This window comes from Dendropsophus ebraccatus, chromosome 1 (genome assembly GCF_027789765.1).
Source record: "Dendropsophus ebraccatus isolate aDenEbr1 chromosome 1, aDenEbr1.pat, whole genome shotgun sequence".
NCBI classification, from domain to species: Eukaryota; Metazoa; Chordata; class Amphibia; order Anura; family Hylidae; genus Dendropsophus; species Dendropsophus ebraccatus.
Genome location: NC_091454.1, coordinates 156,019,607 through 156,046,639, shown reverse-complemented (window position 1 = coordinate 156,046,639; position 27,033 = coordinate 156,019,607). Strand labels below are relative to the sequence as shown.

The 27,033-nt window shown below is 40.6% G+C and overlaps 1 protein-coding gene across 5 annotated transcripts in view; it reads left to right on the top strand.

Moving 5' to 3' along the window:
• TCF12 (transcription factor 12) overlaps positions 1-27,033 on the top strand; it is a 169,792-nt gene that overhangs the window by 35,412 nt on the left and 107,347 nt on the right. For all 5 annotated transcript variants that reach the window (XM_069982394.1, XM_069982387.1, XM_069982372.1 and 2 more), the window contains exons 4-5: positions 9,602-9,675; positions 24,508-24,610. In XM_069982394.1, the coding sequence (XP_069838495.1) occupies positions 9,602-9,675; positions 24,508-24,610 (177 nt within the window). The remainder of the gene's footprint in view (positions 1-9,601; positions 9,676-24,507; positions 24,611-27,033) is intronic.

Here is a 27,033-nt window from a genome sequence, read left to right as displayed (position 1 = left end):
CACAGGTGCCTTAACGATCCAGCCCATGTGCCATGCTGACACAGCTGACGAATAGGAGGCATTCTGCCTGGAGCATTTCTAATGATGAGGAGGGACAGAGAGGTTATGCCAGCCTAATGCATACACAATCTAGCCCACTCCCATTGGGCATGGGGCTGCAAGTTTAAAAGTAGTTTTTTAGGACAATAACTGCATCACCTGCCGAACGGACCCCAGGACAGATCTTGGATTAATAGTAGCTATCTGAAGGTATAAGCGGTTTGCGGGGGGTCAGATTGTGGGTACAGAGTCTCTTTAATACCTAACCATTGTCATCCGTCCACAGGCGTATAGCAAGGTTGGCACTTGTTTGCAGTGCCTTTAGGAGGCACGATGAATAGAGTGGCTGGGCTGCACACATTTAAGTGAATTACTATCGGCAACACATCCCCTGTTCACACATGGACATATGCGGCAGATAGTGATCTACTTTATTGTAGTACAAAAGATGTGATCAACTGAGGATCAGGTGTTTTTCCTGCTCCTCAGCTGATCTGTGCCACTTTTACACAGTCCAAAATAGTTTCTAGCAATGCTTCTGGCCGATCTGCTCACGTAAAAGGGCCTTTAGCGTTCTGCCAAGCTAACAGACGTAAAATTGTGCAGCGACTACTGATACAGGGATTGCACTTCCCAGAAGACAGACATGAGTGAGAAGTGCTAATCAGCAAAAAGTCACACATTTTTGAACAATTAAGCGATTGTGCAAAGATTTGCGACACATGTACACGATTCCACAGATGTACGACAATGATTAATTCCCCTTTTAGGGTGCGTTCACACATACAGGATCTGCAGCATATTTGATGCTGTGTTCAGTTATTTAGATCAAATCTGCTGCGGATCTGCAGCAGAAAATCCACTGCGATACGGTGTGTGTGAAGCTACTCTTAAAGGCATGCATCTAAATATCTGCAGATTATCGGATTACTACACACCACAGTGTTTGATCTGTAGTGTTATCATGTTAACACAAGTGTTCAGAGGGGGCTGTAAGCAGCAACTGGGGAAAAAAAAATCGGTATTATACAAATTTAATAGCTCTTATTTTTATGGTAGAAAATTAAGAGAATATGTAATTTGGTGTGTCTAGAGTATTACACTTGACACAAAATCATTCACGATATGTTGGTGTACCTTAAGTTTCAGTGTAATATAGAAAGGGATTGATTTGAGCTATTTCTGCAAACACTTACAAAAGCTAAAACAACAAGTGCAGTGGCGAAGCCTGAAGAATGCTGATGCTAAGTCCCTTATTGACAAGAGTTGCATGTAAATGAGCTAATTTTGGCAAGCTCTGTAATAAAAATACAAAGTGTCACTCCCTTTGACAAAGCAAAAATAATTGAGCTTTATGCTTGGAACAATGGTATTTCACATTTGAGAATAAAGCCTACACACTGCTATTTGACCAAAACCAAGTGGCAGAGGGCGCTTTATCATGGCTCTATTTTTAACCTATTCTGTACACGCAGGCCAATGTTTGAAATAACAGAGCACATTTGTTGCGTAGTGCTCTTACGTCAGGCCTTCTCATCTGTCTGCTGTTTGCTCAGTGATGATAGTTGTGGTGTGCGAGCCTAGTTTCTGCACAGAACAGTAGAAAAATAACACAATAACCTCTTGGCTGCACCCATAGTATTTTTATAATCCATTATTGTTTTACTGTCTTTATGAAACCCTTATTTTACTATATAAAGTTTTTTTCAATTATATTTGAATGTAAGATTTTAAGCCAACGACGACGCCAATTTAATTTAGTTTTTCAAAAAGCAATGGTGTCTGGGTATGAAAGCTACATATAAGAGTTACTGTTGTGCTTGTACACTACATATTAGTTGTGCATAAACCTTATGTCAATTATATTTTCGTTTAACCTCCATGGAATGTAATGCAAGTGCAGTTCAATTTGTCTTCCCATAGACATTGGTCATATAGATGTGTTACATTTGAATATGTAATATTTAGCCTCCTACAGAATGATTGCCTGCTGGCTTACGTTGAAATCCAGTGCAGGCTAAAGGCCCTATTACACTAAATGATTATGGGCCGTATTTGGCCGATAACCATCTGGTGTAATAGAAGACAATGATCAGCCGACATGAAAGATGTCGGCTGATCGTTGCTGTTGTTTGTCTTTTAACATGTTGAAAGACGAACGATCAGGATAGCAGCGATCTGCTGCAGTCAGCTGCTGCTGACAGCCCCATGTAGTAGTAGTAGTAGTAGTAGAGGCTTAAGATGAGCCAGCTGTCAGTCATTGTGGAGGAGGCAGGGCAGCCGGAAGACAGAGCAGTGGCCAGCAAGCGGGGCAGGTGCAGATTCGCCTCTGTAAAACTGTTGGTGCAAAATAAAACTGTTATTTACTAAGATGCTGGATCCCAGAGCAGCACTAAAGGTAAGTACGGTGGTACCTTGGTTTAAGAGTAACTTAAAGATTGAGAGCGTTTTGGTTTAAGAGCTCAGTTTTTCAAAATTGTGACTTCTTTTAAGAGCATTGCTTTGGTTTAAGAGCTCCCTGTACTGGGTGGGAGGGTAAGTGGGGGAGCGGCATGGTCTGCATAGCGAGGTATACAGCACTGTATTCTGACCCAGGAAGTCTCCCTCACCTTCCAAATCATAGCAGATCCACTTCAGACTGGGGCTTACATCAGAGGACTGGACTGTGGAGGTAATCTCTTCATAGCTGTAACCCCTCTCTCCCCAAACAGAGAGTGCTGCATGTATGTGCCCACATATGTCCTGCTCATTCCTTCATGCTTCCTGCAGTCTCTGTCAGTCCTTGTGTTTCCCATCCTCTCCTTCCTGCTATAATGTGCCTGCACTCACACTTAGCTATACACACTGCTGCTATTATGTGCCTGCACTATACAGCCATTCACACTGCTGTCACTGTTTCTGTCACTGTCCTCCTGCACAGATCTGATTCTCACTTCCTGATTGGTCCATGCTGACCCCCCCCCCCCCCCCCTCCCTATTGCTGTCATGTGACCACACAGACCTCTGAGGTACTACGCTACTTCATTATGGGGATCTGCAGTTCCATCCTGTATCTACAAACACCACATGCTGATTGCTATACTGTACAGTATCACATATTCAGCTTCTTCTAAATGTTTGTTTCGTTTGTTTTAAATGTTATTCAGAATAATACATCATTATTTTTGGGGTGTGGAACGAATTGTCTGCGTTTCAATGATTTCTTATGGAAAAATTAGCTTTAGTTTAAAAATGGATTTGGATTACAAGCACAGTCCTGGAACGAATTATGCTCGTAATCTAAGGCACCACTGTATTCAATGCTCCTGTGATAGGTGACTGAAAACTGTTTTCCATTTTAAGATTCTATTTACTTAGTATGTTGTATTGAATTCATCTATAGATGCACTGTTTGGCAACTTAAATATGGGTGTATGCAAGTAGAAAAGTAACTAGCACTCACAGATCAGTGTTCTGGGCTTGACTTTATTTCATGCGGAACAAGAAGCAGGGAGGGAGTGGATAGCAGTGCAGGGTGCCTGAAATGGCTGCTCCAGGTCGTGTCCTGCACTGAGCCAGGTTATCTACACAGGGCACTTGTTTGGAGCGACACTGACAGCTCTCATATATCGGCAATTCTACTGTAGCGGTGCAAGTCAGCTGTTTCTTGACTGCATCCTTTAGTATGGGTGTATTTTGGTCAATATTTTGCATCAGTGTTTGTTAGCCAAATCCTGTTTCTAAATACGGCTGTGTAAAATTGGGCTAAATATTTAGACTTTATGACTTACTGAGCAAGGTAAGACATCTTCCTTATGTGATTCAGTATAGCTCATAATTGGTGTCAGGCCCAGTTAACACGTATGTTGTGCTGGTTGCAGGCATGCACCTATGGACAGCACTATGGATGGCCATCTGTAGCCATTTGCCATTGCAAAGACCCATTCATAGGTGAATGGTAATCTGTACTGCATTTGCGGTCCAAACTAGGGCTGACCAGCCTACATACTGTTTGTGTGAACAGGGCCATAGGAATTAATGGGTCCACTATTACATGTGAATGAGACAGTATGAAATGGGAAAATGTATTTTTTATGTATTATAAAATGCTAAACGTTTTTATACGACTTCACGTTTTGATGGGCATACTTTGCTATCATTAAAGTATGCTTTATCCTTTTCATGCTGTTATTTGCAAATACAAATATACATGGCAGATTTGGGCTACAAAGCAGTCACCCTTGTACTCATTTAACCACATTGGTCCCATCTGAATTCCTCTCTCTGCTCTTTGTAATCATGTAGCTACTGTTGGAGAACAAGACAAAGCTGCTTTAAACACACATCCAGGGGTTGTGTATATTACCCAGTAAAATAACTCATGTGAGAACCATTATGGTAACCTTTCGTTTACCCTGACATGTGCAATGCATAGCAAATAGACCTGCAACTTGCTGGCATCAGTGATCTGTGATGCAAGTAGTGATTGTTAGCAGCCTGTGTCTTTTTCCTGTGGACTGCATGGGATTACTCTGTTTATCAAAGCAATGTGCTCTCAAAGACTTTTCCTATAAGGCCCTAAACATCTTGGACCTGTAATTTACAACCATGTAACATTAAGCAGTGTTTTACTAAGGCAGTGTTCAAATGTGTTAAGTTGCCCATACAGGTAAAGGCAAAAAGGAGGTCAGCACTTCCAGTAAAACTTGTTCTTTATTTCTTACTCCATTAAAAGCGAACAAAAGGCAGATACAAAATAAGTGAGAAAATACACATCTGACGCGTTTCTGGCTATACGCCCTTAATCATAAGTTGCCCATACACCTTCAATAGCTGACAGCTATTCCCCAGCCAAGCATGCCTGTGTTTACGATGGGGCAGAGAAATAAGCCCCACTTTTGTGAGAATAAAGAATCAACTTGCTAAAACCAGACATGCCTGATCCTCCTCTCCTCTTGATATCTGCCGTCAATGGAGAGTCTGCATACCTCCATACACATTACCGCAACAGAACTGTCCTGTGTAGCTTGCATTGCTTTAATGTGTATGGGCACTTTTAGGCTCTATTCACATTGGCATTTCACCAGGGTGTTCTAATAATTTTTGTGGCTAGAGAAATGAGGTTTGCAGCAAAAATAGTCAGAATTGTCAGATATTGTCAGAATTTGTCTTCATTAGTTTGAAGGTGGATGCAGCATAATTCACATGGCATGAAAATGCACGGGGCACTGCCAGGTGCCTAATTGTAATCTAGTAACTATCTCTCTAGCAGCAGATGAACTGTGTATGGTGTTCTGCTCCAGAACAGAAGAAAGTCTTCTATAATAATACACATAGATCCATGTAGTAGTGGAGAGTTAGATAGCCATGGATGACCATTTTAGGGAAAAGGGTGGCCTAGCTGTGAAATGCTCATCCTCCATGTTGACCCTTGGACCTTGTTTATATGGTCTATGTGGTAACTATAAATATCAATATGATTTTAGAATATTAGAGTTCTGCTCCTTATTATCTCTCTGTGGATCCAAGCCTAGCTGTCATGACTTATAGGCAGGCTCTGTTCACACTAACTTCTTCTTCTCTGCTAAAAGCCCTTGTACACATTGGATGTTTGTTGGCCAAACCTACCCGTTATTGTGGAAATGTCTGACCATCTTATGTGTGGGGGGCCTTCTCAACTCTTCCCTGATGTCAGAAGAGAGAAGAGCAGTGAACATTACCGCTCAGGCAGCTAATGTGTATGGAGGGGTTAAGAGACGTATGAACGCTCTGTTGTATTTGTATAGCCATGCGTCGCACCCTCACTGATCAACTTGTTATCCCCTCTCCTGTGCATGGGTGCAAGTTGTGAGGGTAACACCCCTTTTGACTTATATCTTTCAACTTGTATCTTTTTCTATTACAGCCATTAGTTTCATTTACTGATTCCTTTACATGAAGATTTATCTAAATTGTGATGACTATAGTAAATAAATTGTGAAATAAGACTTCTGACAATTATAGAAGAAAACAGACGCAGTATACAGCCATGGCTAGTAGTGGCCAATACTTAAAGGGGTTGTCCAGTGAAAAAAAAAATTCTTTCAAATCAACTGGTATCAAAAAAGTTAAATAGATTTGTAATTTACTTCTATTTAAAAATCTCAAGTTTTCCCATACTTATAAGCTACTATATATCCTGCAGGAAGTGTTATTTATTTACATTCAGAAACAGTGCTCTCTGCTGCCATCTCTGGTGGAGTCAGGAACTGTCCTGAGCTGGAGAGGTTTTCTATGGGGATTTGCTGCTGCTCTGGACAGTTCCTGACTCCACCAGAGATGTCAGTAGAGAGCACTGTTTCTGAATGTAAATAAACAACACTTCCTGCAGGATATATAGTAGCTTATAAGTATGGGAAGACTTGAGATTTTTAAATAGAAGTAAATTACAAATCTATTTAACTTTCTGAAACCAGTTGAATTGAAAGAAAAAAAAAATTCGCTGGACAACCCCTTTTACCACTAGACGACCCAGGGCGTATAGTTACGCCATGGAAGTCTGTCCCCAGACGACCTAGGGCGTAACTGTACGCCCTGGGTGTTTCTCCCGCTATGAAGCGTGCTCCGGAGCGGAGCGCGCTTCATAGCAGGTGGGGGCCGGCTGCAATCAGCAGCCGGGACCTCACCGGTAATGACACGCTGCAGCGATCGCGCTGCCGCGTGTCATTAACTCCTTAAACGCCGCGATCGCGGCGCGACCGCGGCGTTTAAGTGTAAGTGACAGGGGGAGTCCCCTGTCACTTACCGATCGGGACCCCCGCAGTGTGACTGCGGGGGTCCCGATCGGTAAAACGGACTGCTGGAGGTCTCTTACCTCTTAAATATATAATATACCGTAGCATGCGTAATTGTCCGATCTATTAAAATATAACAAGCGTCATTGCGAACGGTAAACGGCGTACACGAAGAGGGAAAAAAGTGCGCGGATTACCGATTTTATGTTACATTATATATATATAAAAAAATTAATAAAAAGTGATCAAAACGTCCGATCTTCACAAATATGGTATTAATAAAAACTAGAGATCATGGCGGAAAAAATGACATCTCATACAGCCCCATAGGTGAAAAAATAAAACCGTTATAAGCGTCACAATAGTCCCATTTTATTTATAATTGCCAAAAAAAAGGATTTCATTTAAAAAAAATATATAACATTAGAGAATCTGTGTAACCTGCATATGGTTGTGTTCGGACTGACCTATAGAGTAATGGTATCATGTCGCTTTTACCATATAGTGCATTACGTAGACACAGGAACCCCCCAAACGTTACCATATTGCATTGTTTTTTGCGATTTCACCAATTTATATCTTCATAAATAATATATTTGGGATTCTCTCATACATGTTATGGTAAAATGAATGACGCCATTACAAAGTACAACTATTCCTGTAACAAATAACCCATTACATGGCTTGTAGATAGAAAACTGAGAGTGCTAGAGCTCTTAGAAGGGGAGGAGGGAAAAACGGAAACACTAAGATCAAAATTTGCGCGGTCCACTGGGTCATTTTGGGCCTGGTCCTCAAAGGGTTAATAGTTATCTGGTGTGGCATTGCTATCTTTGCTTTCTGTAGATTTCTTAGCTTGGCCTGTTACCAAGAGACAAGTAGCAGTGTTGTTAAATGGCATAGTGAATGCAAACCCTAAGGAGTTGTCACAAAGCCTTGTGGATATGTTCTTTGAAAGCATATAGGTGTTTGTGTTCCCGAAAGGCGGCATTTCGTGAAAGTATTTGTGAGCCAGCGCTATTGAATGCTAAAGATAACCAATGCACATAGACTGAGCATTGGTCACTACTGTGTTATCATCCTGGGATGTGTCTTTTTTGTTCTACATTTGTCTGTGTTATTTCACAATTTTATTTTATATAATCATCACAATTTATATCTTAAAGTATAGCAATTACTTGTAGGTACCCATTCTCTTAAATTGTCACTTTAAATATGCGTTTTCAGCCTTGATGAGTACAGCTGTATATGTAGCACACAGCTATGGTGACTGTGCCACAGACAGTATGCATAGCGCCCTGCTCAAACATAAGCTGTTCTGTTCTGGTCTTAATCAGAAAACAATAGAATTATTTCCAAAACATATTGGATAAAGAAAAGCTGGGGATAGGATGGAAATTCCTACCTTCAGCGTTAATATAGCAGGAAAATTAGATTTGTTTGGGCAGATACATTTATTTGATCGAGCTAAAACAGCTGGTGAGCGCACCCCCTATATTGTCTTTTCTTGTTGCCTTTGCTTTCAGAGTGTGTCTTTTGTTAAAAACTCAATTTAGGTATATATATTTTATGTTTTACTGCACAAGAGGCATTCTCACACTGAATTACACTGTAATCCAATATCTTTGATCTGCTTGTTGAGAAACCATCTATTCTTTTACTTTTTTTTTTATGAAGAGTTATGATGTGTAAAAAAAAAACACAACTACCTGAAATATATATATTATATTGTTAATGATGTTTAGTTTTAGATTTCTTTCCACCTTTTTGTAGTCATTACACATGCAATAGGTATATAAAAATAATGGGCAAAAGAGAACATTTTAAGGGCAGGTTGTTTCATTTGTCACAACCGTATAATTCAGGCCCCCATAAGAGTTGTCTTAGATCTTTTCGGTTGTGCAGGAATCTTGCATTCGGAAGTAGATTGCCACAAAACTGTTTCAATTTTGGGACAACTAGGTGACCATTCCCGTGCAGAATGAAGGATTTGCTGTTATGTTTTGTAGCAGAAATAACTAGAACTGCTGAATAGGCCTAAATAGTGTCTCTAAAGGCTTACTCATCACCTTAAAAAGTTTGTGACATATGAAGTCAGACTAACCCCGACCCACACTCACCCTTATGTAAAGCTGCACTTAAGCATTCATTTGGGAAACCACTTTAATGGTGCGTTCACACCTACAGGATCTGCAGCTGATTTTCTGCAGCAGATTTCAGTTAAATAACTGAACACAGCATCAAATCTTATGCTGTGTTCAGTTATTTAACTGAAATCTGCTGCAGAAAATCAGCTGCAGATCCTGTAGGTGTGAACGCACCCTAAGTCATGATTTTAAAGGGTACCTATCATAACTTCCATGCTGTGGGTAATATGAATTATTAGGGGAGGCCTTGCCAGCCTTGATTTGATGGGTCACTTCCTATACCCAAACCAGGAAAGATCTACACTTAAAGGCTGGTGGGGCAGGGACCACCCCAAAGGACAATTTGGGCAACAGAGATTAATAAATTTTCGAATACTCTCATTAAAGTGATACTGTCATCCGTACCTGATGGAGAAAAGCACAGATTTTGTCTGAAGACACACAGAACACGAACACGTATTTGGGCGTGTATTTTATTATACTTGTCAGGGGGATGACTGTATCGCTTTAAAATAAATGGGTTGTATAGGTCTACATCTTTAGTTGATGGCTATGGGCCTTGATATTGTTGAATATTTTATAATATAATTGGAGTGAAACCTTTTATCACATTATGTAATCTGCTGGCATATATGCTTTAATGTAGTAATTCTCTTGTTTTAGGTATTGATGAACGATCTGGTACTTCTTCATGGGGGACAAGTGGGCAGATTAGCCCATCCTATGACTCATCAAGGGTAAGTGGGAGTGAGCATGGGGAAGAAATCAAAGTTGCTTTGTAGTGCATGATGTATTGGATGTTGAGATCACCTAAATTATAAGAAATGCCTTGGAGTTAAGGCTCTTGTATTTTAAGGGGGGTTGCCCATGAATACAAGTAGGTAGAGCGTAACTACAAAACTACCTCATCATAGGGGATCTGACAGCTGGGACTCCTGCAATCTTCAGAATGGGGAACAGAATCTCCCCTGAAAATGTAGAACTGTATTTAGAGAATGGGACTAATGGGCCATTCAGACGTCCATAGAATTTGGTCTGTACATGGATGGTGTTTGGCGGACTGGACCCAGGAGCTCCCAGCATCATGATTTAATTTTGGGTAGAAAGAAAATCTTTGACGCTTTAAGGCTATTGGGACATATATATATAATATATATATTATATAATTTTTTTTTTTTTTTTTTATGGTTTAGATGTTCAACCCCTAAGGTTAAAATAAGAACTCCTGAGAAGTGTTTTCAACATTTTATGCAATTGCAACACAGATGCAACACTTCCAGTGTACAAATGCACCGTTATGGCCTGATATTTTTTGGCACTGATCACATAATCGTTGGACAGCAACAACAACAAAAAAAAAATGTTGGCACCACCTTATGTAGTTTCAAATAGGACTGTTGAGTCTGAGCTAGTTTTGGCAAGGATCGGAGTCACAAAAAATGTACCGACTCCAGCTTTTAAAAAAAAAAATTAAAAATTTAATAATTTGAATTTTCATATTTTATAAATGTTCCTCAGTAATATATTTTATGTTCTATCAATCTAAGGACCTTATTTATTAAAACCAGAAAACTTTTTAATTTTTTTTTTAATATACATTTAGTTTTCTTCATATACCAAAAACTCAAAGCACTGGCCCTATTGGATAAGGGCGGTCAAGGATAAGTTGGCTGTCTCTTTTCTGCAGTTTGTTTTTGAGTTTAGACTCCATTGTGTGGGGGGAGATCTGTGCAGTTCACTTCCTTGATGCCAGATGATTGTATATGAGCAGCAGTGTAATATAAAGATATCCTGTGTAATATAGAGAGGGAGAAGCCATAAGTAGTGTAGCCATAACCTCTGTCCTCAATGTGGTGTTTTCTCTTTGGGAGAAGATTGTGTGTTATGGCTGTGGCAGGCTGTGTGTGTGTGTTAGAGAGAGAGGCAAAAATTAAAGGGGCTATTCTGGGCAACAGTGAAAAATCCAGGGGGGACAGAGGGTGTTTGCATCATAATAAAGAAGTCCTATTTACCCGTCCCTTTGCCCTGCAATACAGCGTCACTGCTCATGGTCCCCCGCCAGGCTCCCGGTCCTGTGATGTCACGGCCCCATTCATAAATACCCACTCAGCCAATTGGTGATTAAGGCAGGACACTGCTGCAGTCACTTACTGGCTGAACCAGGTAGTTCCTGTCTGGCCGCAAGGTTTCAGGAGCATAACCGCTGACAGAGAGCTGATAAATCTGGGCCTATGGCTGACCTCTGTATCAGTATACCTGACCTCTATATCACAGGTATCTGGCATTGTTAGCAGTTTTCCTTTGTTTCTGTTGAATATTTAGTTAGTAACATAGATGTTTTTCAGTAGAAAAAGTGCTCCATTTAGTCTAGATTGAGCTGTTCAGGACATGGTGACTGGAGACTGGTTGCATCCACTGCACACACAGGAGAATCTGTTTATATATTTGCCTTATTCACTCAGAGGTTGCCCCAGGATCATGTAGGACATTAGGAAGAAGCTGCTGACCCAAATATACTTTACACCAGTAAAGTACACCAGGCCATTTATGAAGGTGCTGGAGTCTGACTCCTGAATTTCATCAGGAACCGGCTCTAAGCTGTGGCTTACTGACTTCACAGCCTAGGTTTCAAAGAGTAGTTGTCTTGGGCTAGTGCCATTGACAACCAAGGGCCATATATATATTTTTTTAATCCAAATTATTTTTATTAAAAGAAATGCATTTTTTTTTAAATTAACAAACAAAAACTCCCCAGAGGGCATACCCTCCCCCCACTCCTCAGTCCTGTCAGTTCCATAGTCCTCGTGAGCATATGTAAAATTCTGCAGTCCACGAATCTTGACCTCATTCCACCGCATGAATGTTTCCGGAAATGAAAAATGTACACAAAGAGCAATTAAATGTAACGTTCAACTGAGTAGCCTGACTAAGCCAAGCCCTGCACACCTCCCACCAACCAGCGAAGACAAGATACAGGCAATGATAAGATAGATCTTCCTTCCTCCCCGCACACCCCACCTCCCAGCCTATGTGCGAGAGCCTGGAGACCCTAGTTCAGGGATAGCCAACCATTTTCCCCAGAGTTTCTCGAATTTCTTGGATGCTTTTCGTTGTTCATACGCATATCTTTCTATGCCAATCAGCCAATTAACCTTTCCCACAAATTCCGATACCGAAGGCGGGGTCTCGTCTAGCCAATGCTGTGCAATGAGCTTACGCGCCATAAATAGAATACTGGCTACTGCAGTTTGTTCTACAACAGGTAGTGCTAAGTCTTCCACATATCCTAACACATAAACCAGTGGAGACGGTTGCAATTCCACTGAGTATGCTTTTTGTATGGCCGACGCCACCCCTCTCCAATAGCGGAACAGTTTGGGACATCGCCAGAACAAGGGCCATATTACATGAGACGATTATCATGCAATAAATTGTTCGACTTTAAATGATAGTTGCTTCGCTTGAATGCAGGTAACGATCAAAAAATAGTTTGAGTCCTTGATTGCATCTTTTGAGCTGAATTTAAAATCATTATTTGTTCTCTGTAGTTGCACATTCTGGATACAGTAATTCCCATTTGTTCGCTGATCGGTTATGAATCGTTCAGTGTAATCCTCATCATACGTTCATTTGCTGAGATCAGGAAGAGTAAACAATTATACTAACTATCATAACCAACCACTATCATTTTGGGTAATATTGGGTAATATAATGAGCGATTTCAAGTAGCTCTTGTTTGCGATTGTTTATCGGCAATTATGGCCTAAATGACCACGCAAATTTCCATTTTTTTCTCCTTGCCTTATAAAAGCTATAGCCCTTTAATTTTTCCATGTAAGGGCTTGTTTTTTTTCAAATATGTATGACAGAACACCAAAAATTATATTTATGGGGTGAAATTGGGAAAAACATTTGGGGAAAGGTGCAATTTTAAAACTTTACTGTGTCTTACTGTGCACTTCATGGTAAAACTGACATGTTATCCTCATTTTATATGTCAGTCTGACCACAACGGTATGCATGGTTTCATAGTGGTGGTGGTGTGTGTTATTAAAATTGCTCTATTGTAATTTATATAACTGTTAGTTTTGTTATTTAATTGTTTTGACATGTTTTATTTGTATAATGGGAAGGGGGGGATTTAAACTTTTATTGGGGAGAGAGGCTTTGGGATATTTTTTAAAACTTTTTTATTTTATTTTATACTTTTCTAAGTTCCCCTTGGGGACTTTAACATGCAATCATTAGATTGCGTACATTGATCATTGCTATGCCATAGCATAGCATTGACCAATGTTATCGGCGTTCTTTTCATAGAGCTCGACTGAGGCTCCAGCAACCACACTGTGAGGGGTCTTAATCGATAAGTGACAGGAGCTGCTCAATCGCAGTGTTTAAGGGGTTAATGACAGACTGCACATTTTTGTGTATGTTACAAAATCTGTTTATTTTTATTTTTTTATTATTTTTTTTATATTATAAGTCAATGGAAAACTCATCGAAATGTATGGCATACAACAGCATCCATCCGTTTTTTTCTTCCCCATTGAACGGATACATTAAACAGATCGTGATGTAAATCTAGCTTTAGGCTTTATTCACACGTCCCGTAATTTACGGCTCCGTATTTCCGTATCCGAGTTAGTGCACATTGATTTCTATTGGGCTACTCACACTATCAGTAGATGAAACGGATGAAAATCAATGCCGAACAAAAAAAAAGGACATGTCCTAGTGCAGACCCAGATTTTTATTTTTTTATTTTTTATGAATCCTCTCATTAAAAATCAATTGTTTACGGATTGCAACATGTTTGGCGCCTGTATTTCTGTATTCCCATTAAAAAATACGGATGACTCATAGGTCATAATCATGTGACTTATTTTAAGGGTTGGGCAAACTGGTGCTATTTTTATTTTTTAACCTACTCAACTTTATTAACTTGTATAAAGCAGTCAGTAGTAAAAACTGATTTACGGAAATATGGATGTACTACGGATGCCCAATCCGTAATTTTTAGTGGGTTGTTTCTGGACTAGAAAACATTACTGAACGTGTGAATAAGGCCTTAATCTACATTCACACATCAGTATCTTTACAAGGATGAAAATCTGGATCCTCTATTTTTTTTATCCCTAATCCACAAAAAATAATCTGTTTTGCATCCGTATTGTGTTTCATATTTTTACCATTTTTTTTTTTTAATCCGCAAAAAGTGTAGTGAAGAAAAAAAGGGGATGGCAAAAACTATGTCATTAGCTGTCCCAACCCCCACAAAAAAGGTCACATAGTCATCTGGGGGCCATTTTACACTCGTTCCTTTTCAGCAGGATATTTCTGGCAGGAGGAGCTTGTTGATGTCATAAAAAACGAATCTGTGATACAGATGGTTTTGCAGATTGAAATGTACTCTCCGCAAATTTTGCACTCTCCATAAACTTCTATAGGGGTGTTTGTTGCGTAATCACGGACCGTATTACAACAGGTCCTATTTTTTTCATCACGAATTGCAGATCTGCAAATTTACTGGATGTATGAATAACACCATAGAAAATAATGGGTTTTAACGGATTCAGTATTTCCAGGTCCCTTAAAGCGTCTCTGTACCCACAATCTGTTCGCCCCCCCCCCCCCGCCGAAAAACAGAACAAAACCCACTATTGGATAGCTGCTTTTTATCAAAGATCTGTCCTGGGGTCTGTTTGGCAGGTGATGCAGTTATTGCCTAAAAAAACTTTTAAACTTGCAGCCCTTTGCCAAACGGCTGTGGCCTAGAGTGTGTGTGTGCCCTAACTTTGCACCACCCCTCCGTCCCTCCTCCCCACCCTCATCATTAGGAATGCCGCTGGCAGATTTTCTACTATTCATCACCTGTGTCAGCACGGCACATGGGCTGGATCATTAAGACACCGGTGCAATGTTCAGACATGAGAAAATGTTCCAGTGGGGGGGGGGAAGAGACAGAGTCGAACAGATGAAAATACTTACGTGTGAATGTAGCCTTACGCTGCCTTCACACTTTCAGTGTTTTTCCTGATCCGTGAATGTAGTCTGCTAGCTACCTCCTTGATCCAAGCAAAACTGTCCATGTTTACATCCATTTTGCTTTAGTGTCTGTTTTTCACGGATCTGTTTAAAGCGTTTTAAATTACATTGATTACATCACATTTGTGTTTTACATGGATGTCTCATTCGTGTACTTCTGTGAAAAACATAGTTCTCATTGATTTTTATGGAGGAATCGGTGCTGTGCTTCTGTTCTGAGTTATGACATATCCTGACATATTGGAGATCCAAGAAAACACTGAACATGTGAATAGCCCAATACAATTAAATGAGCTATAAATTTGTCCCTGCACACAGACAACTTCACAGAACATGTGAATGCAGCCTTAGTCAGCAGTCATTATAGAATCAATATATCAGTTAAATAAAAAGTTGTTCTGTTAAAAAATAAAGAAACATTAGGAAAACAAAGCTACTTAATTTTATAAGCAGTGCCACGCCTGTCCTTAGGTTGTGTGTGGTATTGCAGCACAGCCCCACAACCTCTGTTGGAGCTGTAATACCAGACACAGTCATGGACCTATTTTGTGTTACTTTTGTTACAAAACAAACATGTTTTTTTAAATTCTTTCCTAAAAGGCAGTAGGCAGGTAAAGAGTAAGTTGGGTCAGAAAGCTATGTGTTTATGCTTATTGTTTTGAAGAACACTATATGAAATCCCTGATTTAAAATATTGTGTGTTTTGGTTTTGCAATAGTTTAAAGCTGGCTATATACAGCAATAAGTAAGATGTGGTGTTTATAGTGGTTTAGTTGTTTATGATGTCCCCAGTGTCATGTTTTTGTGCCATCAGTTCCTGTTTTCTGCTTTTTAAGTTTCTTGTGCCCCCCACCCCCCTTTTGTAGCTCTTGGTTGCAGTTGACATTCTATAGTGCCAGAAACATTTGCAGATGTGTTTATTATTGCTTAACCTAAACAAAGTTCTTCTTTTGTTAATTCTTGGTCATGGGACCACCCAAGGGCAGTCATTGTGCTATTTTTTTATTATTGGCCAACCTAAAGAAGCAATTACAGAAGTTTGTAATAACACTTTAATCCGGTTTGTCTCTTGCAGATAATCAGTAGTGGGATATAGGTTACGGCCATAAAATATAAACATGTACAGTGGATAATATATGGCACGGTAGAGAATTATATTTACCAGTATTTTAAGACACTGTTGTTTCAGCTATACATTATAACTAAGAGGAGCTCTTTGGGAACTCTGTGGTAAGAATCTCCATGTATAGTTTTTGAATAAATAAACCCATTCTGAACAAGGATATGCATAAACAGACCTTTACAAGCTCTTCCTGAAACCCACATGTGTAAACCATAGGCATGATGGGAATGCTTTTGACTTGACTTCCTGCTGTGAATAATAAAAGATCTAGTCTTGGTTTTTCCCTGTTTTAACCTGCCAACATCTGTTTTTTAGTCATAGACTGTGACTGTGTTTCTCTATGAGAATATATTTTAGAGGGAATGTATCACCTAGATTTATATATGTTTGTGATTTGAACAAGATATAGTAACACTTTTTCCCCCTAATCTGTTTCTAGTTTCTCATTGTAATTGTAATAGTTTTTTTTTCACATTATGGGGGCGGTGAATGTTCCTGAGCTGTTTTTTACAGCGTTCAGAGATATGCAAGGCAACAATATACAGAACCTGCTCCACTGACATAAATGGGAAAGGTTACTTGGGTAACCTCGGAGGAAGGAAGTGAATCAGATCAGTGTCATTTTCAGCAGTCTCCTCCTTATCAAAGAACAGGAATTCTCAGCTCAGTTTTAACCCTTAGGCGATCCTGGACGTACCTGTACGTCCAGGGCCGCCCACAGGTGTTCAGAGCGGGGCCGTGGTCCCAGGTGCAGCATGTAGCCCGGGACCGCGGCTATTAGCGGGTACGGTCCGATCGCCGTACCCACTAATTAGATAATCGGATGCAGCTGTCAAAGATGACAGCTGCATCAGATTACCTGATGCAGCTGTTCCCTGGTGTCTAGTGGCGGAGACGTTGTCCCGGAGGAGCGATACCCGTGTCTTCACCCAGCCGGGGTCTGCGCCGTAATGGCGCTGATCCCGACTCTGCATTCGGTTGCCTCCGGCTGCAGCAGCCAGTCAGTGAATAATTCTTTAACGCCGCACTACCCCTTTAATAGAGATGAGCGAACCTCGAGCATGCTCGAGTCCATCCGAACCCGAACTTTCGCCATTTGATTAGCGGTGGCTGCTGAGGTTAGAGAAAGCCCTAAGGCTATGTGGAAAACATGGATATAGTCATTGGCCATGTTTTCCCCCGCTAATCAAATGCCGAACAATCGGGTTCGGATGGACTCGAATCTGAACCCGGTTCGCTCATCTCTAGTCATTAATAATAATAAAAAAAATCTCCACTAATAAAAGTGTTAATCACCCCCCTTTTCCCATGTTATAAATAAAAGTAAATAAATAAACAAACATGTTTGGTATCGCCGCATGCGTAATCGCCTGAACTATTAATTAATCACATTCCTGATCTCGCACGGTAAACGGCAAGCGCAAAAAAATCCCAAGGTGCAAAATTGCGATCATAAAGTCGCATATGCGCAATCAAGGTACCGATAGAAAGAACACATCATGGCGCAAAAAATTACAACTCACACAGCCCCATAGACTAAAGGATAAAAGTGCTATAAGCCTGGGAATGGAGCGATTTTAGGGTAGCTTCACACGGGCGGGCTCGCAGCGAGATTCTCGCTGCGAGCCCGGCAGGTCCTGGCAGTTCCCATAAACTACATACTTGCTGCGGACCGCAGCGAGTATGTAATTGTTCCGCGCTTAACTCCTTCTACTCCCGGCCGGCTCCCCCGCTGTAAGCAGCATACATTACCTGTCCTTGCTGCTCGGGTCCGGCGTCCTGCTCTCCCGTCCGGCCAATTAGTGTGTTGCCCAGCCGCAGCCACTGATTGGCCGGGCGGGAGAGCAGGACGCCGGACCCGTGCAGCAAGGACAGGTAATGTATGCTGCTTACAGCGGGGGAGCCGGCGGGAGTAGAAGGGGTTAAGCGCGGTACAATTACATACTCGCTGCGGTCCGCAGCAAGTATGTAGTTTATGGAAACTGACAGGACCTGCCGGGCTCGCAGCGAGAATCTCGCAGCGAGCCCGCCCGTGTGAAGCTACCCTTAAGGAACATATATTTGTTAACAATGGTTTTAATCTTTTACAAGCCATCAGATAAAAGAAAATGTTACATATCGTTGTAATCGTAACCACTTGAGGAACACATGTAACAAGTCGGATTTACCCCAGGGCACCCCCCCCCCCCATTTCACCACACATTGAATTTTTTCTGGTGTCGCAGTGTACTTTATAAAAAAAAAACTCAGCCTGTCATTGCAAAGTACAATTAGTGTTGAAAAAAAAAGGGCTCATGTGGGTTTCTAGGCAATTTTAAGAATATTTGTAATTGGGTTTATTAGGCAAATATGTCATTATCTGCATTCAAAAAGACTTTCACCAGGTCCCCCCCTCTCTCCTCTCTCTCATCCACTTCTCATTATCAGGAAATCTTGACTCTTACATCAGTCGGACCCTGTCTGTTCTATGACGAGGGGAGGGGGGGAGGAGGAGGGAGATTAGTCGGCAGCAGAGAACAAAGGAAGTGTGAAGCTGGAATTGAGAGGTCAGTGCTGACCTCAGAGTAGATAGCCTGGTCATGCAGCTGTAAATTTAACTCTTTGTTGTCCTGTTTTGGTGCCTCATCTCCCTCCACCCCTCCCCTCTCCATAGAGAACAATGAAGACAGGGGTTGAGCTTCAAACTGCTTTTTCATTATAAAAATGCATTTTTCAGCTAATAAACCCAATTACAAAGTTACTTTTGCAATAAACCCAATTACAAAGTGATTTCTGCAAAAAAAAAAAAAAAAAAATTAAACCACAGTGACACTTGAGATTTCAGAATTGCAGTGGTGCCTTGGATTATGAGCATAATTCCTTCCGGGACCGTGCTTGTAATCCAAATCCACTCTTAAACCAAAGCAAATTTTTCCATAAGAAATCATAGAAATGCAGACACATGGTTCCACACCCCAAAAATAAATATTTGTTATTCTGAATAACATGTAATACAAATGAAACAATCATTCAGAAACAGCATAATGTGATTTTATAAATTACTGTACAGTAATGGAGAGGATGGAAAACACAAGAGCTGACAGAGACTACAGGGAGCATAAAGGAATGAGCAGGACATATGTGGGCACAGTATAGCAGCGCTCTCTGGAGAGAGGGGTTACAGCTATGAAGAGATTACCTCCACAGTCCTGTCCCCTGATGTAAGCCCCAGCCTGAAGTGGATCTGCTATGATTTGGAAGGTGAAGGAGACTTCCTGGGTCAGAGTACAGGGCTGTAGACCCCGCTATGCAGACTATGCCCCTTCTACACTCGCTCTCCCGTCACAATTTTGAAAAACTGTGAGCTCTTAAACCAAGTTACTCCTAAACCAAGGTACCACTGTACTTTAAAATACAGATGGTAAAATTTTATAAAAAAAAAAATTGATTTAAACAGTGAGTCACTTTTTTGACACATTCCCTTTTAAACCACTTGTATGCAAAGATATATCTGTAAAGGTTTGAATGTTTAAGGGCCTATTACAAGGCTCGACTATTGTGCAGTAAGGGCTGCACAGACATCGTTAGGTGTATATAGAAACTACATAAGCTCTTTACTTACCTCTCCTTGCTCCCTGGTGACCTAGCCTTTCTCCGCTGTCAGGAGCCTCCACAGAAGCTTATACACCTGTCTCTACAGTAAGGGCCCTATTACACTGAGCGATTTTTTAATGATAAACGATTGCCAACAAGATTGTTTATCGTTAACCTGAAATCTTTCACAGTATTACACAGAACGATGGCCGTTAGTTATGATCATTACTTCAATCGATATTGCGATCGTTATTATGATAGTTTACTCTGATCTCAGCAAAACAGTGAACAATGTGCAATTACACTGAACGATTAGTGAACAAATGCGGAACTTGAGCGAACAAATGTGGAATTACAGCGAACGATTAATGATAATTTTAGGTTCAGATCTAAATCAACGATCGTTGCCTGCAATTACACAGAACGAATATCGTTTAAAATCGAATGATATAACCATTTTGCGCACAATAGTCGTCAATAGTTGGCCCTAAGAAGCAGCCAATCGCTGGCCAAGACAGGACAGCAACACGGCCAGTCATTGACTGAGCGGCCTGTTAGGGTACTATTACACGGAACGATAATCGGCCGAATCGACCTGATTCGGCCGATTATTGCTCCATGTAATAAATACAATGATCAGCCGATGACAACGATCAGCGGCTGATCGTTGATATAGGTATGGACCTATTTTCGTCGGGCGCCGACCGCGCACCGCTACGTGTAATAGCGGTGTGCGGCCGGCGACTGACTATATAAATTACCTATCCACGTTCCAGGGCTGCTGCTGCGGTCTTCTTCTCCCTGGGTCCTGCACACTCTAGCTTCAGAGCGTCCTGTCAGCTGACAGGCCACCCGGCCAATCACAGGCTGCGGCGGTCCCGGCCTGTGATTGGCTGAGCGGCCTGTCAGCTGACAGGCCACTCTGAAGTTAGAGCGCTGGACCCGTGGAGAAGAAGACTGCAGCAGCAGCCTTGGAACGTGGATAGGTAATGTATATAGTTAAGTAAGGGCTGCAAGGACATCTGTAACGATGTCCCTGCAGCCCTTGTCTAACAATTATCGGGCTGTGTAATAGGCCCAGTAAACGAGCACCGATCTAGCAGATCGCTGCTCGTTTACAGGTATTATCGGGCCCCCATCGGCCCGTGTAATACCACCCTTATGCTGCGTTTACACGGAACGATTATCGTGCGAATTTGTGCGATAACAGTCGAATTCAAACGATAATCGTATGTGTAAACGCTGTGAACGATCGATAAATCGTTCATTTTGATCTTTGAACAAGTTCTCAAATCGCCGTTGATCGTTCACAAAAAATTTGCAGATTGTTCCGTGTAAACAGTCGTTCACCGATTTAACCTATGTGTGAGAGTGCTGGGACCATCACAAAATTTATCTTTTCTGTGTTGTATTATACTTTCTAACGCTGCATTTACACGGAACGATTATCTTGCGAATTCGCACGATAACAATCGAATTCGAACGATAATCGTACGTGTAAACGCTGCGAACGATCAAACGACGAACAAGAAATCGTTCATTTTGATCTTATAACATAACATGTTCTAAAATAGTCGTTCGTCGTTCGCAAAAAATTTGCAAATCGTTCATTGTAAACAGTCGTTCGCCGATTTAACCAATGTGTCAGATAGGCTTAAGCGATCACAAAACGAATTTTCGGTACGATATATCGTACTATCTAAACGCTGATCGTTATGAAAAAAAAAAACGTTACTCCAACATCGTTAATCGTACGATAGGGCGAATTATCGTTCAGTGTAAACGTAGCATTACTTTAGTGGGGCGTGGTCAGAAGCTAGTGTGGGCTGGTATGAGCAGTCAGCAGCCAATGACTGTTTCTTCCGCCGATCGTTTTGTTTATTCTGCGGAATCGGCAATGGATTTGAAAAGAGGACAAATCTCAGTCTTTCCTCTTTTTATAGTCTGTTCCTGGCTTTGGCTTCTACAATCTGTCAAATAAATCTGTCTGTGTAAACACACACCTAGCTTTTTTGACTCCCTAAATACAGTAGTTGCATTTTTTTTGCGCAGTTCCAGTAGGTGGTGTACAAACCAAATTCATTAAAAAATGCACACATTCATTATAGAATTTGCGCAGCTGAAACTAGCACAGAAATTAGCTTGAAAAAAATGTGTGAAATTGTGTGGTTGATGGAAGAACTATGTGACACTTTATACTGTATAATGAGAAAGAATATAGTCTTGAGTCAGTGTCAAACAATACTGATACAGTAAGGGAATCCATCTGTTATCCAGAGCAGATAGCCAAAAAAGCAGCTTACTGTGTGCCGGGCCCAAAACGTGGATGCGTGTGTTACACATTCATTGACTTCTTTTACCCCAAATTATATTTACTTTCTTTCCTTTGTCTTTTAATGTAAAATGTAGTACTCTCTACTACATTTTTGCTTTGTTACTCATTTACTGAATGTATTGGAGGGAATGCATCTGTCAGTGAACAGCATTGCATGTAGTGCAGCCCTGTAAAAGACAATGCATTACCTGTACGTGTAATAGTCTGTCTTGTGGACATTTTTTAGAAGCTGTGACGGCAAAGTCTAAGCTGCACAGTAATCCATGACTGGTCATGTTCACCTGGGTATAAGCATGACCAGCCAGTCAGTCATGGATTAACACATTGCTTTGGCTGTCTGACAGCTTGGAACAGACATTCTGATATCTTGGGCAGTAAGCAGAAGTGTAACCTTATTATTGGCAAATGTAATGCTAAGAGCAAGGTGTAATATATGTGTGTGTGTGTGTGTGTGTGTGTGTGTGTGTGTGTGTGTGTGTGTGTACATTATATATATATATATATATATATATATATATATATATATATATATATATATATATATAATATTTATCCAGACAATATCTGTGTGATTTCCAGCTTATGTTTAAAGGGGTATTCCAATCTTGACTAACATAGTTAAATTTGTAGGGTTTGTCAATCTAGCAAACTTGCCTCCCTCTCCTGATATGCTGCTCTTTCTTTCCCATAGTTGACAGCTTGTTGTCTAGGTTGTCGACCACCAGTCTACTCTAAAAGCAGTGGTCTGTCTGTTGTATATTTAGCTATAATGTAGATGTATAGAAATTTAGTGTGTGTGTGTCTATCTATCTATATATACAGTGGTGCCTTGGATTACTAGCATAATTCGTTTTAGGACCACAATCCAAATCCACTCTTAAACCAAAGTAACTTTTTCCATAAGAAACTATAGAAATGCAGACAATTGATTCCACACCCCAAAAATAATGATTTTATTATTCTAAATAACATGTAAAACAAACATTCAGAAGCAGCAGAATATGTGATAATATAAGTTACTGTACAGGAATTGAGAGGTTGGGAAACACTAGAGCTGACAGAGACTGCAGGGAGCATGAAGGAATGAGCAGGGCAGATGTGGGCACATACATGCAGCACTCTTTGTCCGGGGAGAGAGGGGTTACAGCTATAAAGAGATTACCTCTACAGTCCTGTCCCCTGATGTAAGCCCCAGCCTGAAGTGGATCTGCTATGATTTGGAAGGTGAGGAAGTCTTCCTGGGTCAGAATACAGGGCTGTAGACCCCGCCATGCAGACCATGCCCCTTCCCAACTCTCGCTCCCACCCAGTACAGGGAGCTCTTAAACCAAAGCAATGCTAATCAAGTAATCAAGTTACTCTTAAACCAAGGTACCAGTGTGTGTGTGTGTGTATGTATATATATATATGTGTGTGTATATGTGTGTGTATATATATATATATATATATATATATATATATATATATATATATATTTATAGCAATAAGTGAAGCTGTAGAGGGCACTGTGCGGCAATGGCTCAGGTAGGTGCGCAGCCTCCACGAAGTCAGACCCCGACTCAACTATCCAAAAATAGTAGAGATAAGGCGGCACTCCAAGGTTTAGTGAATAAGACAGTGAATTTATTCACCCATCATGTGTATTGCACATGATGGGTGAATAAATTCATTGTCTTATTTACTAAATGCTTTGTCTTTTGGTTTGTGTTTGAGAATGCAGCTCACCTACATTTACTTAACTTAAGCTTAGCTTCAGTACAGTGGTCCCACAAATTACAGTGGTTTTGGGTTACAATATTTTTAACAGCCAATGGTGCAAAAAAGACCAATGTATCTGGACCTATGTTATGTGATTGGCTGGAAGATTCGACCAACCAGAGTAGGCAAAAGATGTCAGTGGACATTATTGGGATCAGACGTGATGGAAAATCACTGCCCGACCCCTTTGTTTTCCCCTTTCCATAGAGAACACAGGATTGTTCTACCAAACATTGATGTGTATGGTGAGGACAGGAGGAATAACTGTTGATATCTGACGGTTTTTGTAGGTGTATGCCCACTTTAACAGATTCTTTTTCTTTCAATTTCCGTCCGGTCATACCGATTTCTCAATATATTCAATGTTTATAAATCACTTATTTCCGCCTACTTCCTTGAGTGGAAGCTGTTGTGAGCCAAACCCCCATTCCTCTTGTATGAATTGGTGATTTAGATTATTGCTTTGTGATGCCTAATATGTCTGTACATGTATCACCTGAATTATAAAGAGCTTTGAATTTTCTGGTGCTTAATGTTTGTTGATGTAATAGTGGTATGTTTCAGTTTCTATTTTTTTGTAAATGTTTATTTATTTATTTTTTGACTAGTCAGGAAACATATTAATACATCTCTCTAATATCTGTCTGTTTACTCTATATGTGAATTTACAGTGTCATTACACTCAATTAGCAGGACTGTCAACTAATCTCCTTAACACTTTTCTCGCCCTTCTAGGGTTTTGCAGACAGCCCTCATTACAGTGAGCACTTAAATGACAGTCGATTAGGGCCCCATGAAGGATTGTCCCCGACACCTTTCATGAACTCAAATCTGATGGGTAAGTAGGTAATGCTTGTGGGCAGCCCCTAAAAGCTGCTTTCCTTTTGAAGATATATTAACCATTACTTGTCTGACACACGTCATCATCTCTGACTAGAATGTCTCTTTAAAAGAATTTGTAAGCTTTCTGCATTTGTACACATGGCAAGATTTTTGAACACCACCTTAGAGACTCTCAGGAGGTTTAGGCTGTCCTATCTTAGGGTAGCATAACCTAGTGACAGTGAAGCCGAACAGAATGTTGTTTCACCTACATTGTTCTGTGCAGCTGAGGCAAAGATATCTTTCTGAATAACATGGACAATAAGTGGTCTTCTCCATTATGTGCATGAGCCCAGTAGTCCTCGGTATTCAAATGAAGCAGAAAGCTCCGCCCACCAGCTGCTGATTGGCAGTTATTTTTCCATGCTGTGTATAGACAGTCAACTATCAATCAGTAGCTGGGGAGGAGTGTGGCAAGAATCCTGTTCTCCGGCATATTAGTAGAACGGCTGAACAGAATTATACAAGTAATACACCGATCTGTTCCACATTTCTGTCACTAGTTCATGCAGCCCTCATTTAAGACAAAATATACCTAGTAAAAGATTCCCTTTAAACAAGAGCCTGGGCATCTCCATTTTCATAACAAGTGGGTCTCCATAATCTGAAAGCGGTAGATTAAACGTTTGCAAATAAAGCTTTTCATTATCTTACATTTATTTCTTGTCTGGTCTCTGCAAATATGCTAAAGAAAAAGCTTTGCGCTAAAAAAAAAAATAACACACAGACTCTGAATGGTGAACATCTTGTCAGTCTGTCAGGTTTAGTGTATATAAAGAATGAGGGTAATTGTGCCGCTCACCTGAAGCTGTTGCACTTTGAGCACGGCACTGCTGAATGCTTTGAATTAGCTGTCTGCTGCTCCTCCTCGGTGCGGGGAGATACGAATGGTATGCAAAGCGTATTGATGCACTGCTGTATAGCGCCCACTGAAATCCAGGTGCTTCAGGACAGGACTCAATACAACAATGATCAGAGGTTGGATTGTGTGCAAATAGCATGTCTGTAATGCGTTCTGCAATTGCGGACCGTACTACAGTAGTATTTTTATAGTTGTCTGCAGTGCATGGACATCTACCAAAGAGATTTATGGCACAGGGTCCATACTAGGACCTGTCACTTTTTTTATTTATTAATTTTTTTTGCCACAGATGTTTGCCTATTCACAGATTCACAAGTACTGACAGATTTTGATCTCACATAGTGGTATACATACTTGAAGGATTTGATGCCTACATCAGTGAAAAAAGTATACAGATGAAAAAACAGATGCAATCATGGAGGGTTTTTTCACACATCACAGAGCAAGTGGACTTAAATCACGGTGCCTAAAAATCACTGAATGTGTAAATGAAGCCTTAGAGTTTCAGGAACTTAAGTATTGTCTTATTCAAGCACATGTTCTACTGATCATCTGCTGTTTATAGAAGTTTGTGGCAAACAGTTACTACAGCATTGAAACGCTTTACACCATTATGCATTGTGCAAGTGTTTCTAATGTCCTTTTCTAATGTCCTGTAATATAAGACAATATAAGAGTAGTCCGCTCAACTCTATAATATGTCCATAATACATCAAGCAGAGTTTTTTTTTATCTCTTTGGACATGCAATTAAGTCTTCACCTTTTTACTAATGCCGGAGTGCTGGGACCATCACAAAATTTATCTGTTCTGTGTTGTATTATACTTTCTAATGCTGCGTTTACACGGAACGATTATCTTGCGAATTCGCACGATAACGATCGAATTCGAACGATAATCGTATGTGTAAACTCTGCGCACGATCAAACGACGAACAAGAAATCGTTCATTTTGATCTTACAACATGTTCTAAAATCGTCGTTCCTTGTTCGCAAAAAAATTCGCAGATCGTTCAGTGTAAACGGTCGTTCACCGATTTAACCAATGTGTGAGATAGGCTTAAGCGATCGCAAAACTAATTTCCGTACGATATATCGTACCGTCTAAACGCTGACCGTTATGAAAAAAAAATCATTACTCCAACATCGTTAATCGTACGATCGGGCCAATTATCATTTAGTGTAAACGCAGCATAATTCCCCATGTGCCTGCATTGTGTTGATAACCTGTTTCCATTTGTTACAACCCGCCTTTGGACATCCACTAAGGTCATTTATGCTCAATGTAACTGCAGTCTTCTCATCTGTCCAATTTGTATTGGCAGTTGGTCTTACATGTGGGCAGGGGAGTTATGGAAAAATGCATGTACTGTTGCATGGCAAACACAGAAACGTGGCTCAGAGAGGTAACCCGGAATTGATCAGATCCATGGGGCAGGAGAGCAGTACGGGGATGTTGGTTATTTTACTTGTTCTTTATGTGTATGTGGTACACATCTGATTTATTTTCCTTGAAGGG